This window comes from Odocoileus virginianus, unplaced genomic scaffold, assembly GCF_023699985.2.
Source record: "Odocoileus virginianus isolate 20LAN1187 ecotype Illinois unplaced genomic scaffold, Ovbor_1.2 Unplaced_Contig_3, whole genome shotgun sequence".
NCBI lineage: Eukaryota > Metazoa > Chordata > Mammalia > Artiodactyla > Cervidae > Odocoileus > Odocoileus virginianus.
This window is the reverse complement of record NW_027224320.1, coordinates 2,483,039-2,510,766: the sequence shown is the minus strand read 5'-3', so window position 1 is coordinate 2,510,766 and position 27,728 is coordinate 2,483,039. Positions and strand designations below refer to the sequence as shown.

At 52.3% G+C, this 27,728-nt stretch overlaps 1 protein-coding gene across 1 annotated transcript in view; it reads left to right on the top strand.

Moving 5' to 3' along the window:
- WNT7A (Wnt family member 7A) overlaps positions 1-17,518 on the top strand; it is a 65,013-nt gene extending 47,495 nt beyond the window's left edge. Inside the window, exon 4 of the mRNA XM_020872591.2 lies at positions 15,232-17,518. Coding sequence (XP_020728250.2) covers positions 15,232-15,711 — 480 coding nt within the window. The 3' untranslated portion in view covers positions 15,712-17,518. The remainder of the gene's footprint in view (positions 1-15,231) is intronic.
- The last annotated feature ends 10,210 nt before the right edge of the window (positions 17,519-27,728 follow it).

Here is a 27,728-nt window from a genome sequence, read left to right as displayed (position 1 = left end):
AGCGTTCCATCTCGCTCAGTCTCTCGCCGAACCCCGAGGACTCCCTCTGATTGGTCCCGACCTGCCTGAGTCCCCAGCCCGGACTTAGCGGTGACCAGTGGGAACTGGAGAGATGACTGGTGGCAAGCGGCAGTGAGGACTGGGCTGGGGCCACTTTAGTTTCCATGGCTGGAGAACGCCTCATCGGGCCGTCCACGTTTGCAGAGCTTGGAGGCCACGCAGGTTGGCGGTAAACAGGGGCACAAAGAGAAGGGTGTCGGGCGTGGGAGAGGTCCGTGCCGGAGGAGTCCTCCTGGGCTGGGTGGGGCAGGGGCAGGGCGCTCCGAGGAGGAGGAGGTGGCATTTGCAGAGGCCCCAGGAGGGCTGGGCTGGGCCGGGCCATGCGGGGATGAATGGAGGTGCATTCCTGGAGGAGGGCCGGTCACCACAAGGTGGGGAAATCGTCCTGGGCCAGGTATTCCCCTGGCGGGGTCTGCAGTGTGGAGGGGCGCAGTGGAGCTCAACACTGGCCAACAGCTTTTGGCTTCCGTACTCAGGCCCTCAGTCACTGCCTGACCTCCCTCCCCGGAGGACCCCTTCCTCCTCCAGGAAGTCCACCCCCAGATCATCCAGGCAGCCCCAAAGTCTGGGGCGGCCCAGGAGGCCAGCCTCGATAGTATCTGTTGGGTGTCACGAATCAGGAATTTTTGCTGGAGCCGAGTTTCTCCCGAGGCCCCTCCCAGGCCTGGGAGCCCCGCCCTGGTAATTCCGGGCTCTGGGCAGCACCTGGTACATTGTTGGCACTTCCTGGGGGACCTGTCAAGGAGAGATTGATTTTTCTCCCTCCAGCGGTGCAGAAAATCCTTCCTATTACTCCAGACAGGTTTGGTTGCCAGGCTGGGGGACAGAGGAGCAGGTTAAGAGCAGCCCCACCCCACCCGGTTCAGGAATGGCCCCTGCAGACCCCAGCTGCTGCCCCCCACACTTCCCAGGACAGGAGGTCCCCACCTCCCGCGGCCCCTCCAGTGCTGGCCAGTGTGGTGGGGTCTCCTGGCTTTGCACGGAGCTGGGATCTGCTGCAGGGATCCCCTGTAGCTGGGGTCCCGGTTCTGACCTCTGGCCACACAGCCCCTCCCATTTACCCCGCCCCAGGACAGGCCAGCAGCGTGTAGGGGGTGGTGCGCAGGGCCCCAGAATCTGCCTTCTCTGGGGCGGGGGGCGGGGGGGGCAGTTCCAGCTCCGTCAGCCTGGGCTCTCCAGCCCCCTCGGTAAGCGTGCTCTCTGGTTCTGTCCATCTGTGGGGGCATAGCCCAGTTCTGAAAGTCACACAGCCAGACTGTCTGCTCCTGTATTATGAACCTCTGTTAGACCTCTGTTAATATGGCTTCAGATGGTTGCCTTTTTAGCAGCCTCTTAATTCATAGTTAGCTGGCGGTCATCTTTCTCATTCTCTCGCTTCTTGTGCTTTTGTAATTTTTTTTTAATACCCAAAGTGATGGAGGTGGGTGTCCTACTTCTGGCTGTTTTCATCCACGTTTTATCGAGGCTTTAGAAGTGACTGGATCCTGACCGGGATCATCCACTGTGGTCGCTTAAGCTGACCGGGGCCAGATTTCAGATTTCTGCTCCCCCAGAGGCCCCTCTTTCTGACCGCTCACCAAGCCTGAAATGTCCCCATCACGCCCTCGACACCTGCCCTTCCCTGAGCCTGGCTCCCGGCCTGGTCCCTGGCGGCCTCCGTGTCGTGCAGAGGCCCGTGAGTCACCCGGGGCCCCACGCTCCACCCCACCAGTGTCACCGCCCCTGCCCCTCACTGCCGCCGCCTCCACTGGGGCCTCCAGCATCTCCGGCCTGGGTGATGGGGATGTCATCCCCCACCCTCCACTCTGCCTCTCTGATCTCATTTCTCCCTTCTCTGGAGTTGGCTCTCAGGGGGTCAGCCAGACCTGATCCCTTCCTGCAGAAAGGCCCCTTCCTGGAACCCCTGGGCCTGCAGCTCATCAGGAGCGCCCCTGCCCTGAGTGTCCAGCCCCGCCACCCCCACACGCGGCCCCAGCCCTGTCTCCTCCCACTCCTCCTGGGGGGGCTGGTCCGCATGCCGCCCACCTCTGGGCCTTGGTACATGCTGTTCCTCCATCTCCCCTAAGTTCAACTTTTTATTGAAGTATTGTTGCTTCACGGTGGTGTGTTAGTTTCAGGGATATAGCAGAATGACGCACCTAAACATACACATGTTTCTATGTTTCAAATTCTTTTCCCATTTAAGTTATTACAGAATATTGAGTGGAGTTCCCTGCTCTGTACAGGAGGTCCTTGATAGTTTTATTTTTTTAATGTCAGGGCTTTTCACATGGCTCTGGTGGTAAAGAAAGAATCCACCTGCTGTGGAGGGTGACCTGGGTTCGATCCCTGGGTTGGGAAGATCCCCTGGAGGTGGGCATGGCAACCCACTCCAGTATTCTTGCCTGGAGAACCCCATGGACAGAGGAGCCTGGCCGGCTACAGTCCATGGGGTCGCAAAGAGTCGGTATGTCTGAGTGACTAACAGACACACATATTTAGAGAAGATTTTGGTTTCTTTTCCTTTATGTTTTTACATTTCTTTGCTTCTCTCAGGTTCCACAGAAACTTTTTAATATTATTCCAAGCTTGAATTTTCTTTAAAAAAGTTTTTTTATTTTATATTGGAGCACAGCTGATTAACAACGTTGCTGTTACCTTCAGGTGTGCAGTGGAGGGATTCAGTTATACACACATCCATTCTCTCTTTAGGTTCTTTCCCACTTGGGTTATTACAGAATGTTGAGCAGAGCTCCCTGGGCCATAGTGTCGGTCCTTGTTGGTTATCTGTTTCAGATAGAGCCGCGTGTGCACGTCCATCCCAGACTCCCCATCTGTCGCCCCCCCCATCCTTCCCCGTCGGTGTCCATCAGTTCATTCTCTGCTTCTGTTTTGTAAGCTCATTTGTGCCATGTTTTAGATTCCACCTGTAAGCAGTATCCCACGGCATCTGTGTCCTCTGACTGACTTCACGTGGTCTGATCATCTCCAGGTCCGTGCATGTTGCCGCAAAGGCATTATTTCATCCTTTATGGCCAAGTCATATCCCGCTGTGCACATGTGCCGCCTCTTGTTTACCCGTCCATCTGCCGTGCATGTCTGGGTTGCTTCCATGTCCTGGCTGGTGTTAAGTAGCACTGCAGTGAACACTGGGGTGCGTGTGTCTTTTGGAATTACGGTTTTCTGCAGATATACACCCTGTAGTGCGACGCTGCGTTATAAGGTGGCTCTGCTTTTAGTTTCCCAAGGAAGCTCCACGCTGTTTTCCATACTGGAGGTACCAACTCGCATTCGCACTGACAGTGTGGGAGGGCTCCCTTCTCTCCACACCCCCTCCAGCATGTATCGTCCGTACACTTGTTGATGACGGCCATTCTGACTGGTGTGAGCTGATACCACATTGTAGTTTTGATTGGCATCTCTCTTCCTAATCATCTGTGTCGAGCGTCCTTCCCTGCGCCTCTTGGCCATCTGTGTTTTCCTTGGAGAAATGCCCATTTAGGTTTCTCTGCCCAGTGTTGGATAGGATCATTGCTTATTTTATTTCATATTGAACCCCATGAGCTGTTTGTAAATTCTGGAAATGGATCCCTTGTCAGTTGCATTGTTTGCAAATATTTGCTTCCATTCTGCGGCTTGTCAGGTTTTTTTTTTTTTATTGGAGTATAGTTGCTTTCTGGGGCTGTTAGTTTCTCGTCTACACCACGGTGAATCAGTTACACGTACACACATGTCCTTTCTGTTCTGGACTTCCTCCCCATTTAGGTCACTACAGAGCCCTGAGCAGAGACCCCTGTGCTGGATGCAGGTTCTTACGAGTCATCTATGTTACACATGGTGGTGTGTGTTCGTCAAGTCATCCCTCCGCCAACCCGCCTGTTCTCATCCATTCTCTACATCTGTGTCTTTCTCTCTGCTTTGCAAATAAGTTCACGCGAACCATTTTTCTACATCCCACATATAGGTGATACTATACAATGTTTTTCTTCACTCTGCACGACCGTCCCTAGGTCCATCCATGTCTTTGCAAACAGAATAGTTTTGTTCCTTTTTATGGCTGAGTAATATTCCACTGTAGGTATGTGCCACATCTCCTTCATCCGTTCCTTTGTCGATGGACATCTAGGTTGCTTCCGCGTCCTGCCTGTTGTAATAGTGCTGCAGTGAAGATTGGGGTGCATGTGTCTCTTGGGTTTATGGTTTTCTCTGGGTCATATGGTAAGTTCTACTTTTAGCATGTCAAGGAACCTCCATACTGTTCTCCATAGTGGACGTACCCATTTACGTTCCTACCAACAGTGTGGAGGCTTCTCTCTTCTCCACACCCTCTCCAGCATTTCCTGTAGATTTTTCGATGATGGCCACTCGGACCCATGTGAGGTAATACCTCCTTGTAGTTTTAATTTGCATTCCTCTGTGTCTTTTCATTTCGTTCATGATTTCCTTTGCTGTGCAAGAGCTTTTGAGTTTAACTAGGTCCCATTTGTTTTATTTCTGTTACTCTAGGAGATGGATCCAAAAAGATACGGCTGCAATTTATGTCAAAGAGTGTTCTACTTACGCTTTCCTCTAAGGCTTTTACAGTATCCAGTCTGTCATTTAGATCTTTCATCTATTGCGTGGTGTTAAAGGGTGTTCTGTGTCCATTTCTTTTCGTGTTGCCGCCCTCCCGGAACCTTTTACTGAGGGGACTGTCTCCTCCCGTGTGTCGTCTTGAGTTTGGCGGATGCTCACGGGTCCTGCTTGGCTTCCGGTCCTTGCTACACACGGGGCAGCCCCTCCCGGGTCGAGTTTCGTTTGCTCCCTGTCTCGCTCCTTCACGGGACTCTCCGACGTCCATCTGGGGGCGGTATTAATTCCAGGGCTGCTCGTCTGGGTCCGCAGGCTCAGGGAAGGCACGACGGCCCGTGTCTGTCTCACGGACCCCCGGGGCCCCCGCAGCAGAGGCGAGCAGGTGCTCGGCGCATGGCGGGGGAGGACTGCAGGAATGCGCGCTGCGCAGACGCACAGCGGGCCCCTCCCCCCGCGCGGCTGGCCGGCCCCTCCTCCGCGCCAGGCTCCCTGCCCGAGGCTGCGCGTGGGGGGAGTGTCCCCGCTGGGGGCGGGGCTGGTCTCCTTGTTCTCTCTGCCCCAGGAGCAGAGGCTGAGATGCAGTTCGGTCCAAGCTGCTCATGAGGAATCAGTGAAGGGGGTTCCCAGGTGGCTCAGTGGTAAAGAATCTGCCTGCCAATGCAGGAGACGCAGGTTCGATCCCTGGGTCAGGAAGATCCTTTGGAGGAGGAAATGGCAACCCACTCCAGTATTCTTGCCTGGAGAATCCTATGGACAGAGGATCCTGGCGGGCTACAGTCCGTGGGGGTCACGAAAAGTCAGACACAACTGAGCGTGCACACGCGAAGCGGGTGGAGAGGAACAGGGCGGGGGCAGAAGTGTCCCTGCAGCATGGGGCCTGTCAGAGAGGCCAGACCTTGGGACCCCTGCCTTTCTCTGTGCCTGGCTGTGCCCGGCTGCAGGGAAGGCAGCAGGTATGTGGGGCTGGGACGGACCCTGCAGGATCTGACAGCTGGAGGCTGCCCAGTCCCGTGGTGTGCTCGAGCTGGCTCCTAGCACTCACAAGACCCCGTGTTAAATATTGGAGATGTGCAAGCTGATGGTTAAACCACTGGTAGCTTAAAACTGGCCGTGGTGGGAGCATTTATCCCACACTGGGCTCTTTCCTCTCTTGGGAGCCGGTTTACCAGCACACCACCTCAGGCAGGGGGGCTAGGTGGCAGGGCTCCATGTCCACCGCAGGGAGCTTCTGGCCTGATGCCAGAGGCTATTAATAACTGACACACAGTCCTCAGAGGGACAAAGTGAAAACTACCCAACAGCCCAGGCCAGGGACGGAAACCACTGGGGAGTCCGTGACTGCCCTGGCAATCTGGGAAGGCTCTGTGGAGGAGGTGACATTTTTCTGACCTGGTCAAATATTCAGATGGCAGCAAGAGCAATCCTATGACAAGGAAGGTCCCAGGTGCCCTCTCCAGAGGCAGCTACTCCTCCCAGCGTCTCCCTGCTCCTCCGGGCATGTGCTCTGTGCTCTCGAGCACAAACATAGGCCTTTCTCTCGCACAAACAGCTCGTGCTCCGCATACTTTGCGCACCTCTGTTCTCTCCACCGTTGCGTCTCACTGGAAAGCACAGGGCCGCCCTGTCCTCTCCGGCAGCTTGGGACATTCCAGTCCATCGGTGCCCCGTGATTCACAGAACCGGTCCCATCAGTGGATCCCGAAAGCCTTTCGGCCTTTTGATGTTGCAGATAACGCCTCTCTGAGGCTGTCATTTTACACATGCACGCACCCACCCCGGAGGGTACATATTCTGCGGTGGAACTGCTGGGTCAAGCCTCCATAATGGCAGTAAAGATTGGCCTTCCAGATAAGGGCCGGCAGGTGCAGGGCCCAGAGCTGGAGGGAGGGGAGAGTGCGCGGGCTGGGAGTCGAGGGGTGGCTCGTGCCCGGGCCTGCCGCGAGGAACCAGGGGGTAGCACCGGGTCAGGGCCAGGCGGCCGACACGCTCCGACCAGGAAATCCAGGACAGTTTTAACCAGAGAGCCTACAGGCCAACGACTGGTGACTGGGCGGATAGAGCGCCGCACGGCCCAACCATGGAATATTATTCAGCCATGAAAAGGAGCAGGGTGCTGAGAGCTGCTGCACCGTGGGGGAGCTTTGAAAGCATTATGCTGAGTGCAGGGAACTGGACACAAAAGGCCGCACGCTGTATGGGTCCGTTTACATGAAATGTCCGGAATAGGCAAAAAAATCTATAGAGAAAGCAGAAGAGCAGCTGCCAGGGCCCGAGAGGAGGGAGAACTGGAGTGGCTACGGCTGGGCAGCACGGGCTTTCTCGCGGGTGATGAAATGCTCTGCCCTTGGCCCTGACGGCTGCACACTGCATATACTAAAGCCACTGACACGTACACGTTTAGGAGGGTGGATTGTGTGGCTGTGCATTACACCGCAGGAACGCTGTTTTATCAGAGACAGGGGCTAACCAAGGACACAGGTCAGGGAATCCAGAGGGAGGGTGCACCCCCTGGGGCTGGCAGCAGGGGGCCCGTTACTCCTCGGGCTGGATGGGCCAGGGGGTCGGGCTGCTGGAACCCTGTGGATGTGGCCGCCCCGTGCGGCTAGCAGGGAGGAACCAGTACCAGGACTTGGCCCTGCCTCCGGGGCTCCCTCCAGGGCCTTCCACTGGCCAGAGCCCCCTGCATTCACACCATCCCAAGGCAGGTATGCTCAGGGCCAGACCACTCACCCCTAGGAACGAGAACCAGCTCAGGGTTGCAGCCTTCCGGGCCTGTCTCCTGGGAAGGGGAAGGAGGCAGAGGGTGGGCAGTGCTCCAGACAGACGTGTGGAGGAGATGCAGCCTGCGCTGTGGTCTTGAGTCCCTTTCCTTCTCTGAGCCTTAGTTTCCTCACCTGTGAAATGGGATGGAAGTGCTTATCTCTCAGCAGGTGTCAGACCCCCGAAAACACTTTGGGTTGAAGAGCCGTGTCGGTATGAGGTCAGGGTTCTTAGAGTCAGAAGCAGCCTTGGGAATCATTTAGTCCAAACCCTTGAGTTTGAAATGGGGAAACCCACGTCCAGGGAGGCCCCCCAGCCCGTCAGCAGCAGAATCAACCAAGTCTGGACTCCAGGGACTCTCCCTGCGTACAGCCTCTCGATTGGGATTTTTTAAAGACTATGTTTCAGACACATTTTAGGTTCACAGTGAAATTGAGCAGAAGGTGCAGAACTTTCCCAAATACCCCTGGACTCTCACAAACACACACAGTCTCCCGGCACCAGAGTGAGTGATGCCTTTGTTTCAGCCAATGAGAGGACTTTTAAAAATCATAAATCCTGCTCCTGGCCGCCACTGACTGTCCTGTCCTCACACAATAAAACCCCATCTCCCGGCCCAGGGAGACAGGCGGACTGAATGGCTTGGGTGGCCTGGATGGGCTCCTGGAACAGGAAGGGGACAGAAGGTACCAACCCGGGGGTCCGAAGGAAGTGTGGGCTTCACTTAATAAGCGACTGTTATAAGAAGAAAGTGGCTCAGTCGTGTCCGACTCTTTGCAACCCCATGGACCATACAGTCCATGGAATTTCCAGGCCAGAATACTGGAGTGGGTAGCTTTTCCCTTCTCCAGGGGATCTTCCCGATCCAGGGATGGAACCCAGGTCTCTCCACATTGTAGGTGGATTCTTTACCAGCTGAGCCACCAGGGAAGCCCTTAGCTCATTCATTAATGCACCGTGCTAATAAGCTGACATTGTACTGAGGTGAGATGTTAGTCACAGGCAAAAGGAGGTTGTACTGGGACCAGTGAAGGATGTACTGGGACCCTCGGTACCATTTTCACACTTCTTCAGTAAATCTGGAACTCCTCTGAGCTTCTCTCCCTCCCTGCCATCCACCCCGCACCCCAGCCCTCTAGGTCATCCCAGGGCCCCGCGCTCAGCCCCCGTGCTGGACGGCAGTTCCCCACGAGGCACCTGTTTTGCGTGCGGTAGTGTGTACACGTCAGCGCTACTTGCAGTTCGTCCCACCCCGTCTCTGCCCCACTGTGTCCACAAGTCCGATCTTTCCAGCTGCGTCTCTATTCCTGCCCTGCCGCAGGGCTTCATCAGCACCGTTTTTCTAGGCTCCACATCTGTGCGTAAACTGTTTTTCTGACTGACCTCACTCTGTATGACAGGCTGTAGGTTCACGCACATCGCTTCGTACGTGTGGCTGGTGGACGATGCTATACACCAGGAACTCGCATCGTATTCCACTAAAGACAGGAAAACCAAGCCACAGCTCCTTAGCGTGGTCAGCAGAGCCTGTGGGATGCCCCCCTCCTGGGCTCTGCACGGCCCTGGCCCTGTTCAGCAGAAGCCGCTGGCCACAGTGTCCGTCCTTCAAGGAACGACGAAAGGAGGGAGCAGGCTTGTGCCGCCCCGCCCCAGCCTGCCCCAGGCCTCTGCTTCTGTTGGAGTGTCCCCTCCTTCAGAAAGGATGTCCCCGCCCGGCGGGGTCACGTGGCCGCCTGCCTCCCACCCCCACGCTCTGCACCCCTGACCCAGCTCCACCGTCTTCATCTCGCTTCTTTTCTTATTTGAGGCGGGTGCCTGCGCCCTGTTTCCCCACGTGCTCTTGGCAAGGGCACAGCTTCAGTGGCTCCGGGTGAGTCCCTGGTCATCACCTGGAGCCGCTTCCATGAAGGCCAGTCCATGCCCTGCCTGACTAGCGGTGACGGGTGGGGTGAGGGGCAGGAGGAGAACTCGGAGGGCCTCGTGATCTGCTCTCTCGGTGGCCTTTTCTTTCATCCCGAGAGGTCTCTGCATCAAGGATGCTAACGTGGCATCGCCTGGGCAGTCTCAGGGGCCCAGCCAGGAAAGACCCAGAAGTGCAGCCAAGGGCAGAAACTACTGGCAGCGGTCCGTTCGGGCAGCTCCAGGCCCCCACTGCCCCTCCCCAGGGCCCCTGACCTCCCCTCCATCTGGCAATGCAGGGCCCCCAGGATCCCAGACGCTCGGGCTGGGTGCTCAAGCCCACAGTGCCAGCCATACCAGGGTGTGAAGGCACCTGATGCTGACTTCTCTCTGGCCATCTCCTGAGTGCACCAGCGGTGGGCTGGGCCAGGCCACGGGGAAGGTGCAGACCTGTGACTGCCTGACCCAGAACTGCAGCCCAGGACCCAAGTGGGAGGGGCCCCGGAAGGCCCCCCGCCCCGGGCGGCTCGGGCGCTGGCAGCCAGCCTGGCCTCGGGGGTGGGAGCCGAGCCTGGCTTTGACCCACACGCGTTTCCTCTGCTCGCGCTCCCTTGCCTGGGGCAGAGGGCTTGGTGCCCGTCCGAGTGACCAGTCCTGGCCAGCGCGGCTGTGATTCCGCTCAGCTTAATGCGGACTTAACGCAATCACCGAGCTCTCAAAATGCAGAGTCTGCAGGGTTAATTAACGGGCTGTGTGTCATGCGATCAGGGGCCCATCCAAATGCTGCCAGAGCCGCAGGCCACAGTGGCCCCAGATGAGGAGGGAGGCGGTGAGCTGGAGGCGGTCTCCCGGGCGTCTGGCCCTGGCCCTGGCGCTTGCTGCCCGGGGGGTCACCAGCAAGGACACACAGTGTCACCCAGTGCTTCCTCACAAGCGACCAAGAACTTTTGTTTTTTAAAGCCAACTTAGTTACAGTCTACTGCGCACACCATGGCGTGGCCCTCACTCAAAGCGTACAGTTCCACACTGTTTGGTGTCTTCACGTGTATGCACAGCCATCCCCACAGTCAGCTTACCTCCAGAAGAGTCCTGCACCCTTCAGCACTCGCCCCCCACTTCTCTGGTCTGCCTTCTGTCTGCATAGCGCCAGACGTCGCCGGTAAACACGATCAGACCGGACCTGGTCCTGTGCGGCTGGCTTCGGTCACTGAGCAGCTCGTGGCCAGGGTCCCCCTGTGGTGCAGCAGGGGTCGGCACCTCTTCCCTTTCTATGGATGTTATTCTGCTGTGTGGATGGACCACATTTTATCTCTTCACCCGTCGGTGGTCATTTGTGTTGTTTGCACTTTGGGGTTATTGTAAAGGATGCTTATGTAAACATTGTTTTAATCAGTCTTTTAATGTGGATGTGTGTGTGTGGGCTTCCCTTCTGTTGGGTATATTGACTTGCTGGGGTTACCTCCCCCTGGAGGCCGAGCATCTGGGGTCAAGAGGACCCTGGACACGGGCACATCCCTGGAGATGGGGATCTGACCTGGTCATCTCTGTGTCCCCAGCACCCACAGAGGCTCAGCCCAGAGATAGAACTAACGGCGACTTTTGGAATATCTGTTCTCTCCCGGCAGCCCCCCCCCCCCCCCCCCCCCCCCCCCCCCGCCAACTTTTGCCACAAAAGATCAAATTGCCTTCACTCCACGTTCACTGAAGGCACCTGAGGCTCAGAGAGGGGGAGTGACACCCCCAAAGTCACACAGCAAATAAGCAGCCAGCAACCACTCCACTCGCACCCCTTGGCAATAAGACCCTGGCCTCCGAACAATGCACAGACCCGCTCTAGGAGTTAGCTGACACTTAGACCCCTGTTAAGTGGAATCGTGGAGTTAGTAAGACACCACATATAAAAGCATGGACCCAGGTGTGCACAGGTGATGAACAGATGTCTCGTTATCCTTGCCCTAACATCTTACAGAAAAACTGAAATGAACTCTGTGGCCAACCCGACACCCAGAGGGAGAATTGCTGGGTGTCTCAGGGTGCCTGAGCAGCTCCAGCAGAGTGCTCCAGACTGGGCGGCACGTGAACAAAACAACAGAAATGTGCTTCTCCAGTGCTGGGAGCGGGGAGCCTGAGGTGCGGCTTGTGCCCTGGTGAGGACCCACTTCCTGGCTCACGGCCGGGCCCTCCTCTCTGTCCTGCTGGGTTGGAAGGGGCCCTCTGGAGCTTTGCTCATGAGGCACCAATAGCATTCGTGAGGGCTTCGCTTGTGACTGAAGGCCCTCCAGAGGGCCTGCACCACCTTCTCTTTGGGGGCTAGGACTCGAGCCTGCGAGTGAGGGGTGAGGAGGGGAGACCAGACGCCAGGGAGCACGGTCCCCAGTCATCTGGAGGTGCTGCCAGGCTGTTTCCGGGTCTGTGCCCGCTCACATCGCCCCCAGCAGCACACGGGGGTTCCCACCGCCCCACACTGTCCTGGAACAGCAGTCCTCCCTGCTTTCTCTCACGGCATCCGGGTGGGTGGCACGTGCTGGCTCACTGCGGTGCTGATTCGTGTTTTCCTGGAGCTACTGATGTGCACTCACTCTCCATGTGCTTATGCGCTCCTGCGCCCGTTGCATTTTTATAAATCGCAGGCACAGCTCATGTACAAAAAAAGCTCTCAGATCATCCACAAGGATTTAAAGGAATAAAGATAAAGTGCCCATATCAAGCAACAGAAAGCTGCCAGGACCCCAGGAGCCCCCCGGGTGACCCTAGCCAACCCCAGTCCCTCACTTCCTACCCCAGGGACAACCACTTTCTCTACAGTCCAGTTTTGCCACCTTTGAGCTTGATACACACGCAGTCATTCTGGGCAGAGCTCCCACGACTGCCCCCTTCCCTCCCCACGGTGTTTTGAGGTTGACCTCTGCCGCTGTGGCTGTTCAAGGTCCCTGTCCTCGAGGGCCCCATTGAGCCCCCTCTCCTCCGTTCATCCATCTTACCATGGACGGACATCAGATTGTGCCCACAAAGCCGTCCATGAACGCTGCTGGCAGGAACATCCCTGAACCTGTTTGTGAGCACGCGGTTTCCAGGGCAAACACCTTGGAAAGGACACTTCCAGAGCCAGAGCTCCGTGTGTCCGCGTCCTCACCCCCCCTCAGTGTCAGCACCTGTTCTGAATGCCCCTCACCCCAGGCATCCGTAGGGGAGGCTCTGATGCTCTGAGATCCACCGGCCAGGATATCGGGCCCCAGAAACGCCTGCTGAGCTCTGCCCCCTACACACAGGACACCTCTGCTTTTTAGGCCAACATGGAAAGGTGACACTTGGGGGCTGTCTGCTCACTGATGGGGACATCTATGTGACGTGGGGGCTGCTCCCCACCACCAGCTGCAGCACGTGGAGGTCACACTGCAGTACGTGCTCTGTCTGTCCCACCAGGTGTCCTGAAAGCAGGCGTTCAGCTGAGTCCCAGAACACTCTGGTGTGTTTGAGTGCCGACGCTGTGGGCTTCTCTTCTGTTGAGTATCGTGACCAATCACCTCCTGGACTCGGAGCGTCTAGGGCCGAGAGGACCCTGGACACAGGCCTGTCCTTGGAGACAGGGGTCTGACCTGGTCACCTCTGTGTCCCCAGCACCCACACAGGCCCAGCCCAGAGGCAGAACTAACAGCTACTTTTGGAACATCAGATTCTATTCCAGCCCCCTTAACTTTGTCAGAGAAGATGGAATTATCACTGCATGTTCACTGAAGGCAGCTGAGGCTCAGAGAGGGCGAGTGACACCCCCAAGGTCACACAGCAAGTTTTCAGCCACCAAGCACTCGACTCGCACCCCTCAGCAGTAAGACCCTGGCCTCCAAACACCGCACAGACCCGCTCTGGCAGTTAGCCGAGCCTTGGTTTTTGCCTCGTTAAATAGAATCCTGCTAACCCCACAGAGTTAAATAAGACGCCAGTGCATAAGCTTTCCTGGTGGCTCAGTGGCAAAGAACCCGCCTGCCAGTGCAGGAGACGCAGATTTGATCCCTGGGTTGGGAAGATCCCCTGGAGAAGGGAATGGCAACCCACTCCAGTATTCTTGCCTGGAGAATCCCATGGACGGAGGAGACTGGTGGGCTGCAGTCTGTGGGGTCCCAAAGAGTCGGTCACAAGACTTAGCAACAAAACAGCAACAACATAAACGCGTGGACCCAGAGTATGCCCAGGTCGTTCACTTAGTCTGTCACTGGAACAGGCAGAGGCAGCAGGACAGTGTGGATGAAGGACCACGGACACGCTCACATGCGATGACCCAGAAACGACGTTCACCAGCACACGCCCATCCCAGTGCCTGGCACACAGCAACAAGGGTCTGTTAGGATGACATCAGGCTAAAGATGACCCGGAAGTAGGAGACACTTTAGCTCCAAAGATGCCTCTTCACGCACAGAGCTTAAACCAATGAACAACAGAAAGAAAGGAGGGAGGGAAGGAGACAACAACTGGAAAAAAACAACCTAGATAGCAATATAAATATCCTGTCCTGTGGGGGATTTGGTAAACCTTGTCTTCTTTAATTGTTGGGATAAATTCAAGAGCTGCCTCATTGGAAGGGGCCTGATGCTGGGAAAGATTGAGGGCAGGAGGGGAAGGAGGTGACAGAGGATGAGATGGGATGGTGGGATGGCATCACTGACTTGATGGACATGAGTTTGAACAAACTCCAGGGAGATGGTGAAGGACAGGGAAGCCTGGCGTGCTGCAGTCCATGGGGTCGCAGAGAGTCACTCAGTCATGTCTGCAGCAGGGGCCAGCAAAATCCAGGCCATGGGCCATCTCAGCCTGTAGCTGAGAATAAAGATGCTGTGGACCCCAGTCGTTAGCTTTGCCTTTCCTGGAACTTCCTGTCACTGCCATCACATACTAGATTCTCTTTTGCACCCAGCTTCTTCCATGCCACAGTGTGTCTTAGACAGCTGAGCTTCCTGTGTGTCTCAGAAGTCCACCCTCTCTCCTTTCTGACCAGCGTCTCACTGGAGGGTTATAATGAAGTACAACCATCACCCTGGTTCTGCACATGGGGAAACAGCAAGCTGCCTGAGGGCACTCAGCAGGTTCATGTTAGATCTGGGACTTAAACCAGTCCTTTCGGCCCCAGGGAACAGTAATGACTGGGGCGAGCTGAGGGCTGCCGGCCCGGGGGGAGGGGGGGGGGGGGGGGAGGTGGAGGCTGCCACAGCTCTGGGTATCACTGCCTGGGTGGCCAAGCTGGCCGAGGTGAGCCGGACGCCGCTGGACCACCAGGCTGGCCTCTGTGGCCAGCTCCCATGCCAGCAGGTCAGCGCCCAGCTGCTCTGGTTATGAAATAACTTTGAGCATCACTCCAGAGTTGCCGGGTACCTGTTCTGTTGGCCCGGCAGAACACCGGGCAGCCTGTCTTTGAAAGTCTCCTCCTGGCTTTCGAACGTTGGTTCGCAAGTGATTTTAAACCGGCGCAACCCCAAGAGAACCCACGTGTGGTCGAGACCGGCCTGCATGGATCTAAGCAGCAGCATGAGGCTCCCTCGGGGTCGGGAGCAGGGAGGGCAGGCGAGTCCCAGGGAGGCTTTGCATCCAGGTCTGAGCTTCCGGCACCAGAAAGACAGCGAGTGAAAGTGGAAGTCGCTCAGTCTGTCTGCCTCTTTGCGACCCCAGGGACTATATAGTCCATGGAGTTCTCCAGGCCCAGAATACTGGAGTGGGGTAGCCTTGCCCTTCTCCAGGGATCTTCCCAACCCCGGGATCGAACCCAGGTCTCCCACATTGCAGGCGGATTCTTCACCAGCTGAGCCACCAGGGAAGCCCCCCAGAAAGAAGAGCGCAGGCCAAACCCAGCCCGGCGGGGCAGCGGGGGCGGGGCAGCGGGGGCGGGGCAGCGGGGGCGGGGCCGGCGGGTGGTCCCGGGGTGCCCCGCCCAGCCTTGCCGTGACCGCTGTGCTCTCCCCGCCGCCCCCGCAGATCCTGGAGGAGAACATGAAGCTGGAGTGCAAGTGCCACGGCGTGTCGGGCTCCTGCACCACCAAGACCTGCTGGACCACGCTGCCGCAGTTCCGCGAGCTGGGCTACGTGCTCAAAGACAAGTACAACGAGGCGGTGCACGTGGAGCCCGTGCGCGCCAGCCGCAACAAGCGGCCCACGTTCCTCAAGATCAAGAAGCCGCTGTCCTACCGCAAGCCCATGGACACCGACCTGGTGTACATCGAGAAGTCGCCCAACTACTGCGAGGAGGATCCGGTGACGGGCAGCGTGGGCACGCAGGGCCGCGCCTGCAACAAGACGGCGCCGCAGGCCAGCGGCTGCGACCTCATGTGCTGCGGCCGCGGCTACAACACCCACCAGTACGCCCGCGTCTGGCAGTGCAACTGCAAGTTCCACTGGTGCTGCTACGTGAAGTGCAACACGTGCAGCGAGCGCACGGAGGTCTACACGTGCAAGTGAGCGGGCGCCCGGCCGCCGCCAACGCCGCCGCGCTGGCCGTGTCTGCTGTGGGGGCGGGGCGCCCCGCCGGCGGAGGGGGGCGGGGGCCCCTCCCGGCCCGAGTCGCCGTCCGGGCCGCACCCAGACGCCGCCCTCGGCCGGAGCAGAGCCAGAAACACCGGACCCCGGGGGCCTCAACAGTTAATAGCAATATTTAACAATTTATTCTGATATAAACAAATAATATTAATTTATTTAATTAAACAAGAACCCTTCCACCTCGTCGGGATCCGTTTTCTGCAATCAACGTGGACCGCTGGCTTCCCCTGTGGGATGGTTCTGCCGCTAGGACAAGGAGTGGAATAGAACTGTACATAGTGATTCTTCAGGCAGATCTTTTTCCTAGCTGATTTTGCGAGAACCCACTGGCCGCACTAGATGTTCAAGGGCAAGGGCAGACATCCTTTCTACATATATAGATACACACACACACACATACATATATTTTTTGCTGTTTGCTGCTAATTCTCCAGAGATTTAAGCTGGTCTGGAACTGGGAGACGTTTTCTAGAATACGGTTCCCAGCGTGTCGTCCTCCCCAGCTCAAACCTCCCCGTTAGAAAAGTCCAGTTTGGAACAGAGAGAGAGAGAGAGAGGAAAGGTAATGCTAAAACCCCCAGCTGTTCCCACCTTCTGGAAAGTGAGCCACTGGATAAGAGAGGATATTTTGTAAGAGACTATTTTTATATGAATATTTTATTTATATTGAGTCTGCCTGTATCATTCCGCGGCCTGTGCTCCTTCTTAATCCCGGTACTCCCTGTGGGGTAAGGAGGGGCCAGGCCTGGGTGTGGCATCAGGCCCCTCGGAGACCTTGACTTACACAGCTGGGCTCTCCAGCCCTGCTGGCCAAGTGGGCAGGAGCAGCCCCAGACGCCTGGGCCATGCGGTCATCGGTTTCCCCGAGGAGGAGGCAGGGCCCTGGCCTTGGCTTGTTGAGCTCCGGCCTTTTGAGCAGGGCCCCCGAGTGGTGACCTTGAGAGGAGCCGTGTGGAAGGCAGGCTCGTGTCCTGGGCCCCACGTGGCTGTCACAGGAACATATCATGACCGCCTGGCAGAAGCCAGCTAAGGGAGCCCGCTCCTCCCCAGGACACCCTGCCACTGCTGGGCGTCCTCCGTTACGGGGCAGCAGAGCTGGGTGAGGGGCTCCCTCAAGCAGCAGGGCTTCCTGGATGGCACAGCCCCAGGGCGCAGAGAGGTGTGGATGAGGCCTCTACACTGGGTCCACCGACGTCCAGTGCTTCTGAACCTGGAAGTCTCTCCTCCAGGAGGGTGTGGGTGTTCTAATGCGTGTCTGTTTGCATTTCCCCGTGTGTGTGTGTGTGTGAGAGAGAGAGAGACACTTTAGGGATCCTCAGCACTGTTGTGTGACCACCCCCTCGAGCCCCTTCCGGGTGCTGATGTGTGCGTCTTGTGCGCTTCTGCATGTACATGGCTTTCTGTGCATCTCTCTCCACGAGCCTGGGAGATTCAGGGTGCTGTGTGCCTGTTGATCTGCTGTGGTCCCAGGGGTGTCTGCTTACGGGTGAGGGCTTGTGGTGTGAAGCAGGTTGCTGGGAACTTTGGCGATTGTGTTGAGCCACCAAGAAGAGATGGCCCCTCTGAACTCTGTGCCCACAGACACTGATGAAACTCAGATACCTCTGAGACAACAGTCCCCTGGCCCCACACACTGGGAGGCCCTCAGTGTCTCCAGGCAGTGTCAGACTCCCCAGTGTTAGCACCGGGCCTCGATCACAGCATGGACAAATAAAATGACTGGACAGTGGCTTGACTTCTTCCCTTGGACCTTTTTTGTCTTCTTTACATGGTGTCTGGATGTGTAGGCACATAAAGGGATGAGTGGATGGACGGGTGAATCAGTGAGCGGATGGGTGGCTAGAAAGATAGATGGATGATGGATGAGTGGGTAAGTGGATGGGTAGGTGGATAGCTAGATGGATGGATGAGTGGATGGATGGACAGATGGATAATGGATGGGTGGGGAGGTGGGTGGTCAGTGGACAGGTGGGTGGGTCATGAATAAATTGATGGATGAATAGGTAGATGGTTGGATGGATGGGTAAGTGAAAGGATAAATGGATGGATAATAGATGGGTGAGTAGGTGAGTGGGTGGATGAATAAGTGGATGGTAATGGGTGGGTGGGTGGTGGATGAGTGAGTGGATAGGTGGATGTATAGATGGGTGAATAATGGGTAGGTGGGTGAGTGGGTCACTAGGTGGATAGGTGGATGGATGGATGAGTGAGTGTATGGAGGATGGGTAAGTGGATGGATAATGGATGGATAGGTAAGTGGGTAGGCGGATGAATAGATAGATGGGTGAGTGAGTAGATGGATAGATGGGTAAAAGGTGGGTGGGTAGGTGGATGGGTACATGGATGAGTGAGTGGGTAGGTGGATGGATGGATAATGAATAGGTGGGTACATGGGTGGGTCACTGGATGGGGAGAGGGATGGTGGATGGATAGGTGGATGAATGGATAGGTAGATGGAGGGATGAATGAGTGGGTGGAAGGTGGGTAAGTGGATGAATAATGGATGAATAGATAAGTGGGTGGGTAGATGGATGGGTGGATTTAGTGGCTAAGTGGATGGACAGATGGATGGATAGATGGGTGAGTAGATGGGTGGATGGATAAGTGGATAAATAGTAGACAGGTGGGTATGTGGGTGGATGGGTAGATAGAAGGATAGATGAGTAAGTGGATAGGTGGATGGATAGCTGGATGCTAATGGATGGGGGGTATGTAGTGGGTTACTGGATGAGTACATGGATGGGTGAAGGGATAGGTGGGTGGATGGAGGGATGAGTGAGTAGATGGAGAATGGCTAAGTGAATAGATAATGGGTGGATAGGTAAGTGAGTGGGTAGATAGATGGATGTATTATTGGCTAGTAGGATGGATAAGTGGATGGATGGATGGATGAAGGGTGGGTAAGTGAGTGGGTTGGTGGATGGGTAAATGGATGAATGGATGGATGAGTGAGTAGATGGGTGACTGGATAGATGGATAAATAATAAATAAGTGGGTGGGTGAATGGGAGATGGATGAGTGAGTAGATGGATGGATGGATAATGGATAGGTACATGGGTAGGTCACTGGATGGGTAGATGGATGGGTGGATGAATGGGTTGATGAAGGGATAGGTAGATGGATATATGGATGGATGAGTGAGTGGATAGAAGATGGGTAAGTGGATGGACAGATAGATGGATAATGGGTGGGTAAGGGGTGGACAGGTGGATGAATGAGTTGATGAGTAGATGGATAAGTGGATGGGTGGATGCTGCTGCTATTTAGTCACTAAGTCATGTCTGACTCTGTGACTCCATGGACTGTAGGCCTGCCAGGCTCCTCTGTGCATGGAATTTTCCAGGCAAGAATACTGGAGTGGGTTGCCATTTCCTTCTCCAGGGGATCTTCCAGACCCAGGGACTGAACCTGCATCTCCTGCTTGGCAGGTAGATTCTTTACTACTGAGCCACCTGGGAAGCCCAACTGGATGGATAGATGGATGTTAATGGATGGGTGGGTAGTGGATGGATGGATGGATGAGTGAGAGGATGGGTGGATGGATAAACGGACAGTCAGATCACTGGATGAGACAAATGGGTAAGTAGGTGGGTTTGTGGATGGCTAGTATGATGGATGGATGAGTGAGGGAATGGGTAGATGAGTGAGCGGATGGGTGGGGATGGGTAAGTGGGTGGGTGGATAAGTGGATGGACGGATAAAGGATAGGTGGGTAGGCGGATGGGTAGATGGATAGCTGGATGGATGGATGAGCAGATTGATGGATGGATGGATGATGGGTGGGTAGGTGGGTGAGTCAGTGGATGGCAATATGGGTGGATGAGTGGGTGGATGAATAGGTGGATGGATAATGGGGGAGTGGGTAAGTGGGTGGGGGGGTGTATGGGCAGATGGATGGGTGGATGGATGAGTGAGTGGATGGTGGATGAGTAAATGGATGGGTAATGGGTGGTTAGGTAAGTGGGTGGATAGATGAATGAATGGGTTAGTAGTCATGTGGATGCATAAGTGAGTGGTTAAGTGAATGGGTTGGTGGGTGGGTAGAAAGAAGAATGGATGTATGAGTGAGTAGATGGGTATATGGGTATATGGATAAGTAATAGATAGGTGGCTAAGTTGGCAGGTGAGTGGATGGGTAGATGGATGGGTGGATGAGAGTGGATAGGTGGATGGACAGATGGATGGATAATAGATAGGTGGGTAAGTGGGAGGGTCACTGTAATGGTAGGTGGATGGCGGGATGAGTGAGTGGACAGAAGGTGGGTAAGTGGATGGATAATGGATGGATAGGTAAGTGGGTCGGTAGATGGATGGATGGATTAGTAGCTAGATGGATGGATCAGTGGATGAACAGATGGATAGATAATGGGAGGGTGAGTGAATGGGTTGGTGGGCAGATGGATAAGGGGATGGGTGGATATGTAGATGGATGGATGAATGAGTAAACTGGATTGGTGGATGGATAATGGATGGGTGGGTCAGTGAATGAGTAGATGAATGGGGTGGATAGGTAGGTGGATGGATGAGTGAGTGAATGGGTGAATAGATAGATGGCTAATGGATGGGCAGATAAAGGGGTCAGTAGATGGGGGGATGGATAAGTAAATAGCTTCTGCTGCCGCTAGTCACTAAGGCATGTCCAACTTTGTGACTCCATGGACTGTAGCCCGCCAGGCTCCATTGTGCATGGAATTTTCCAGGCAAGAATACTGGAGTGGGTTGCATTTCCTTCTCCAGGGGATCTTCTGACCCAGGGATTGAACCCATGTCTCCTGCTTGGCAGGTGGATTCTTTACCACTGAGCCACCTGGGAAGCCCAATTGGATGGACAGACGGATGTTAATGGATGGGTGGGTAACTGGGTGGGTGATATATGGGTAGGTGGATGGGTGGGTAAGTGGACAGCTAGATGGTTGGATAATGGGTGGAGGGGTAAGAGGCTGGGTTAGTAGATGGATGTGTGGGTGGATGGATGGATGGATGGATGGATAGGTAGATGGTTGGGTGAATGAGTATGGGTGGATGAATGAGCTGATGGGTGGCAGGGTAAGTGGACAGATGGATGAATGGGTAGATAGGTGGGTGGATAGATGGGATTAGGGAGAGGAAACACACGGAAGTTTCTGGCACCCCACCCCAGGTCACAGTTTTATCTCTACCTTGGAAAATCTACGGCACCTACCATGAGTAGAGGCTCCCCAGTCCTGCGGTTCTGCTCCTGGTCTCATAGCACCTGAGAAAGGGGAAGGTTCTGACCAGACTCCCCAGACCATTTAATGTTAATCACATAACATGATATCAGAAGTCACCCCATGACTTCCCTTTTCTCTGGGTAAGGAATGGGCCTGGCATGAGGGCAACCAGGCCTTTGAGAAGAATGCCAGTCTTCATGTGGCACCTTCAGTTCAGTTCAGTTCAGTTCAGTCACTCAGTCATGTCTGACTTTTTGCAACCCCATGGACTGCAGCATGCCAGGCCTCCCTGTCCATCACCAACTCCTGGAGTCCACCCAAACTCATGTCCATTGAGTCGGTGATGCCATCCAGCCATCTCATCCTCTGTCACCCCCTTCTCCTCCCACCTTCAATCTTTCCCAGCATCAGGGTCTTTTCCAGTGAGTCAGTTCTTCACATCAGGTGGCCAAAGTATTGGAGTTTCAGCTTCAACATCAGTCCTTCCAATGAACACCCAGGACCTGATCTCCTCTAGGATGGACTGGTTGGATCTCCTTGCAGTCCAAGGGACTCTCAAGAGTCTTCTCCAACACCGCAGTTGTGGCACCTTAGAATAATGTCAATTCCCAAGCCTGGGGCCTGCTTCCTCTCCAAGATGCCCAGCTCAGCTGTGCTCTGAGCCCTAGCTTCTTCACTTGAAAAGTGGGGAATAATCGCTACTTCACAGGGCTGTTGGGAAGGGCCTCCCTCCCAGTAACCACAGCATGGCCCTTTCAGTGGCAGAGCAATGGATCAATGCTAAATATTAGTAATATTAATTATTACTATTGCTGTTATTACTATCCTCCCCATAAGGGTGAGATTCTTCAAATACAGTGTAGAGTAATAAATATCTGGCTCTGTGTTGGGCAAAGGTATTTTTTCCCTCTTGAGTTTATTTCTAAAGTGGCTTTTCAATAAAACTGACTCTAAAAAGGCCAAAATCAAAAGCAGCTGAGTCAAAACTTAGAAAATCCAGGACTATGGTGCTGAATGCTCAGATGCCGGGGCCCAGGTGTGACAAAGCCAAGGGAAAGCAGTCGCTCAGCACAGGCCCACTGCAGTCACCCAAGTCCCCGAGGCGCAGAGTCCCACACAGGACAAACCCAGGGAGAAACTCGCCAAGACACATATGAATCAAACTAACAAAAATCAAATTCAAAGCAAAAGATATTAAGAGCAGCAAGGGGAAAGCAACAAATTGCATACAAGGGAATCCCCAAAAGGTTACCAGCTGATTCCTTCAGCAGAAACTCTGCAGGCCAGAAGGGAGTGGCCAGATATATTTAAAGTGATGAAGGGAAAAACCTACAAACCAAGATTACTCTAGCCAGCAAGGATATCATTCAGATCTGATGGAGAAATCAAAAGCTTTACAGACAAGCAAAAGCTAAAAAAAATTCAGCACCACCAAACTAGCTTTACAATAAATGCTAAAGGAACTTCTCTAAGTAGGAAACACAAATGAAGAAAAAGGCCTGCAAAAACAAACCCAAAACAATCAAGAAAATAGTAATAGGAACATACATATCAATAATTACCTTAAATGTAAATGGATTAAATGCTCCAACCAAAAGACACATGGGCTGGCTGAATGGATACAAAAACAAGACCTATACAAGACACCCACTTCAGACCTAGGGACACATAGAGACTGAAAGTGAGGGACTGAAAAAGATATTCCATGCAGATGGAAGTCAAAGGAAACCTGGAGGAGCAATACTCAGTTCAGTTCAGTCGCTCAGTCGTGTCCGACTCCTTGCAACCCCATGGACTGTAGTACGCCAGGCCTGCCTGTCCATCACCAACTCCTGAAGCCTACCCAAATTCATGTCCATTGAGTCAGTGATGCCATCCAACCATCTCACCCTCTGTCATCCCCTTCTCCTCCTGCCTTCAGTCTTTCCCAGCATCAGGGTCTTTTCAAGTGAGTCAGCTCTTCCCATCAGGTGGCCAAAGTATTGGAGTTTCAGCTTCAACATCAGTCCTTCCAATGAATATTCAGGACTGATTTCCTTTAGGATGGACTGGTTGAATCTCCTTGCAGTCCAAGGGGCTCTCAAAGTCTTCTCCAACACCACAGTTCAAAAGCATCAATTATTCGGCACCAGCTTTCTTTATAGTCCAACTCTCACATCCATACATGAACTGGAAAAACCATAGCCTTGACGAGATGGACCTTTGTTGGTAAAGTAACATGTCTGCTTTTTAATATGCTGTCTAGGTTGGTCATAACTTTCCTTCCAAGGAGCAGGTGTCTTTTAATTTCATGGCTGCAATCAGTATCTGCAGTGATTTTGGAGCCCCCCAAAATAATATCTCTCTGTTTCCCCGTCTATTTGCCATGAAGTGATGGGACCAGAAACCATGATCTTAGTTTTCTGAATGTTGAGCTTTAAGCCAACTTTTTCACTCTCCTCTTTCACTTTCATCAAGAGGCTCTTTAGTTCTTCTTCACTTTCTGCCATAAAGGTGGTGTCATCTGCTGTATCTGAGGTTATTGATATTTCTCCTGGCAATCTTGATTCCAGCTTGTGCTTCATCCAGCCCAGCATTTCTCATGATGTACTCTGCATATAAGTTAAATAAGCAGGGTGACAATATACAGCCTTGATGTACTCCTTTTCCTATTTGGAACCAGTCTGTTGTTCCATGTCCAGTTCTAACTGTTGTGTTCTGACCTGCATACAGGTTTCTCAAGAGGCAGGTGAGGTGGTCTGGTATTCCCATCTCCTTCAATACTCATATCAGACAAAATAGACTTTAAAGACTGTTACAAGAGATAAGGAAGGACGCTACATAATGATCAAGGGGTCAATCCAAGAAAAAGATACAATGATAAGTATGTATCCAACATCCAACATAGGAGTACTTCAATACATGAGGCAAATGCTAACATCCATAAAAGGGAAAATCAATGGTAATATAATAATAGTGGGGAACTTTAAATATTTAATATTTGACTGCATCAGGTTTTTGTTGCATCATGCAGAATCTTTCTTTGCAGCTCACGGAATCTAGCTACAGAGCACAGGCTCACTGGTTACGGAGCACGGACTTAGCTGCTCCACAACACAAGGAATCTTATTTCCCCAACCAGGGATTGAGCCCAAGTCCCATGCGTTACAAGGTAGACTCTTAACCACTGGACCACCAAGGAAGTTCCTTGTGGGGGACTTTAACTCCCCTCTTGTACCAATGGACACATCATTTGGAGAGAAAGTTAATAAGGAAACACAAGCTTCAAATGACACATTAGACCAGACAGATGTAACTGATATTTATAAGACATTCCATCCAGAAGCAGCAGAATACACTTTCTTCTCAAGTATACGTGGAACATTCTCCAGGACAGATCACATCTTGGGTTACAAATCAAGCCCTGGTAAATTTAGTAAGAAAGATGAAATTGTATCAGACATCTTTTCTGACTACACTATGAGATTAGAAATCAGTGACAGAGGAAAAAACTGTACAAATCACTAACACATGGAAGCTAAGAAATATGCTACTAAATAACCAAGAGATCAGGGAGAAATCAGAGAGGAAATAAAAGGATACATAGAAACAATCCACAGTGGGAACATAATGACCCAAAACCCATGGGAGGCCCCAAAGCAGTTCTAAGAGGGCAGCTTTATAGTAATACAATCCTACCTCAAGAAAAAAGAAACATCTCAAACAACCTAACCTTACACCTAAGGCAACAAGAGAAAGAAGAAAAAATGCAGAGTTAGTAGAAAGAAAGAAATTATAAAGATCAGAACAGAAATAAATAGAGACAAAGGAAAAAAAAAGGCAAAAGTCAATGACACTAGAAGCTGGTTCTTTGAGAGGATAAACAAAATTGATTATATCACTGATGATATAGCCATAGGGTCACAAAGAGTCGGACACAACTTAGTGACTGAACAATAGCAAAATCACTGATGATCATTGATGTAAAATTCCTCAACAAAATACTAGTAACAGAATCAAAAAAACATTTTTAAAGGATCATACATCATAAACTAGAAGGATTTTTCCCAGAGATACAAGGATTCTTCAGTAAATGCAAATCAATCAATGTGATACACTATATTAACAAAATGAATAAAAACATATGACCATCTCAATAGATGTAGAAAAAGCTTTTGACAAAATTCAACATCCATTTATAGGAAAAACTCTCCAGAGAGTGGGCACAGAGGGAACCTTCTTCAACATTAGTTCAGTTCAGTCACTCAGTTGTGTCGGACTCTTCACAACCCCATGGACCACAGCACACCAGGCCTCCCTGTCCATCACCAACTCCCAGAGTCTACTCAAACCCATGTCCATTGAGTCAGTGACCCCACCCAACCATCTCATCCTCTGTCGTCCCTGTCTCCTCCTGCCCTCAATCTTTCCCAGCATCAGGGTCTTTTCAAATGAGTCAGTTCGCACCAGGTGGCCAAAGTATTAGAGTTTCAGCTTCAGCATCAGTCCTTCCAATGAACACCCAGGACTGATCTCCTTTAGGATGGACTGGTTGGATCTCCTTGCAGTCCAAGGGACTCTCAAGAATCTTCTCCAACACCACAGTTCAAAAGCATCAATTCTTCGGCGCTCAGCTTTCTTTACAGTCCAACTCTCACATCCCTCTCACATGGTGATGGACTTTTTCCCATACATGACTACTGGAAAAACCATAACTTTGACGAGACGGACTTTTGTTGGTAAAGTAATGTGTCTGCTATCTAGGTTGGTCATAACTTTCCTTCCACGGAGTAAGTGTCTTTTAATTTCATGACTGCAATTACTATCTGCAGTGATTTTGGAGCCCAGAAAAATAAAGTCAGCCACTGTTTCCACTGTTTCCCCATCTATTTGCCATGAAGTGATGGGACCAGATGCCATGATCTTAGTTTTCTGAATGTTGAGCTTTAAGCCAACTTTTTCACTCTCCTCTTTCACCTTCATCAAGAGGCTCTTTAGTTCCTCTTCACTTTCTGCCATAAGAGTGGTGTCCATCTGCATATCTGAGGTTATTGATATTTCTCCCAGCAATCTTGATTCCAGCTTGTGCTTCCTCCAGCCCAGCATTTCTCATGATGTACTCTGTATATAAGTTAAATAAGCAGGGTGACAATATACAGCCTTGATGTACTCCTTTTCCTATTTGGAACCAGTCTGTTGTTCCATGTCCAGTTCTAACTGTTGTTTTCTGACCTGCATACAGATTTCTCAAGAGGCAAGTCAGGTGGTCTGGTATTCCCATCTCTTCAGAATTTTCCACAGTTTATTGTGATCCACACAGTCAAAGGCTTTGGCATAGTCAATAAAGCAGAAATATATGTTTTTCTGGAACTCTCTTGCTTTTTCAATGATCCAGTGGATGTTAGCAATTTGATCTCTGATTCCTCTACCTTTTCTAAATCCAGCTTGAATATCTGGAAGTTCACAGTTCACATATTGCTGAAGCCTGGCTTGGAGAATTTTGAGTGTTACTTTACTAGCATGTGAGATGAGTGCAATTGTGTAGTAGTTTGAGCATTCTTTGGCATTGCCTTTCTTTGGGATTGGAATGAAAACTGACCTTTTTCCAGTCCTGTGGTCACTGCTGAGTTTTCCAAATTTGCTGGCATATTGAGTGCAGCACTTTCACAGCACCATCTTTTAGGATTTGAAATAGCTCAACTGGAATTCCATCACCTCCACTAGCTTTGTTCGTAGTAATGCTTTCTAAGGCTCACTTGACTTCACATTCCAGGATGTCTGACTCTAGGTTAGTGATCAACGATCGTGATTATCTGGGTCATGAAAATCTTTGTGTAGTTCTTCTGTGTATTCTTGTCACCTCTTCTTAATATCTTCTGCTTCTGTTAGGTCCATACCATTTCTGTCCTTTACTGAACCCATCTTTGCATGAAATGTTCCCTTGGTATCTCTAATTTTCTTGAAGAGATCTCTAGTCTTTCCCATTCTGTTGTTGTCCTCTATTTCTTTGCATTGATCACCGAGGAAGGCTTTCTTATCTCTCCTTGCTATTCTTTGGAATCTGCACTCACATGGGAATATCTCTCCTTTTCTCCTTTGCGTTCGCTTCTCCTCTTTTCACAGCTGTTTGTAAGGCCTCTGCGGACAGCCATTCTGCTTTTTTGCATTTCTTTTTCTTGGGGACAGTCTTGATCCCTGTCTCCTGTACCTCAACATAATAAAGGCCATATACAACAAACCCACAGCAAACATCATTCTCAATGGTGAAAAACTGAAAGCATTTCCTCTAAGATCAGGAACAAGACAAGGATGTCCACTCTCACCACTGCGATTCAACATCACTTTGGAAGTTCCAGCCATGGCAATCAGAGAAGAAAAAGAAATAAAGGAAATCCAAATTGGAAAAGAAGTTAAACTGTCACTGTTTGCAGATGACATGATACTTTACATAGAAAATCCTAAAGATGCTACCAGAAAACTACTGGTGCTAATCAATGAATCTGGTGCAGCTGCAGGATGCAGAATTAATGCACAAAAAACTCTTGCTTTCCTATACACTAACAATGAAAAATCAGAAAGAGAAATTAAGGAAATAATTCCATTTACCATTGCAAAAAAAATACCTAGGAATAAACCTACCTAAGGAGGCCTAAGACCTGTACTCGGAAAAGTATAAGATACTGATGAAGACACAAACAGATGGCAAGATATGCCATGTTTCTGGATTGGAAGAATCAATATTGTGAAAATGACTATACTACCCAAAGC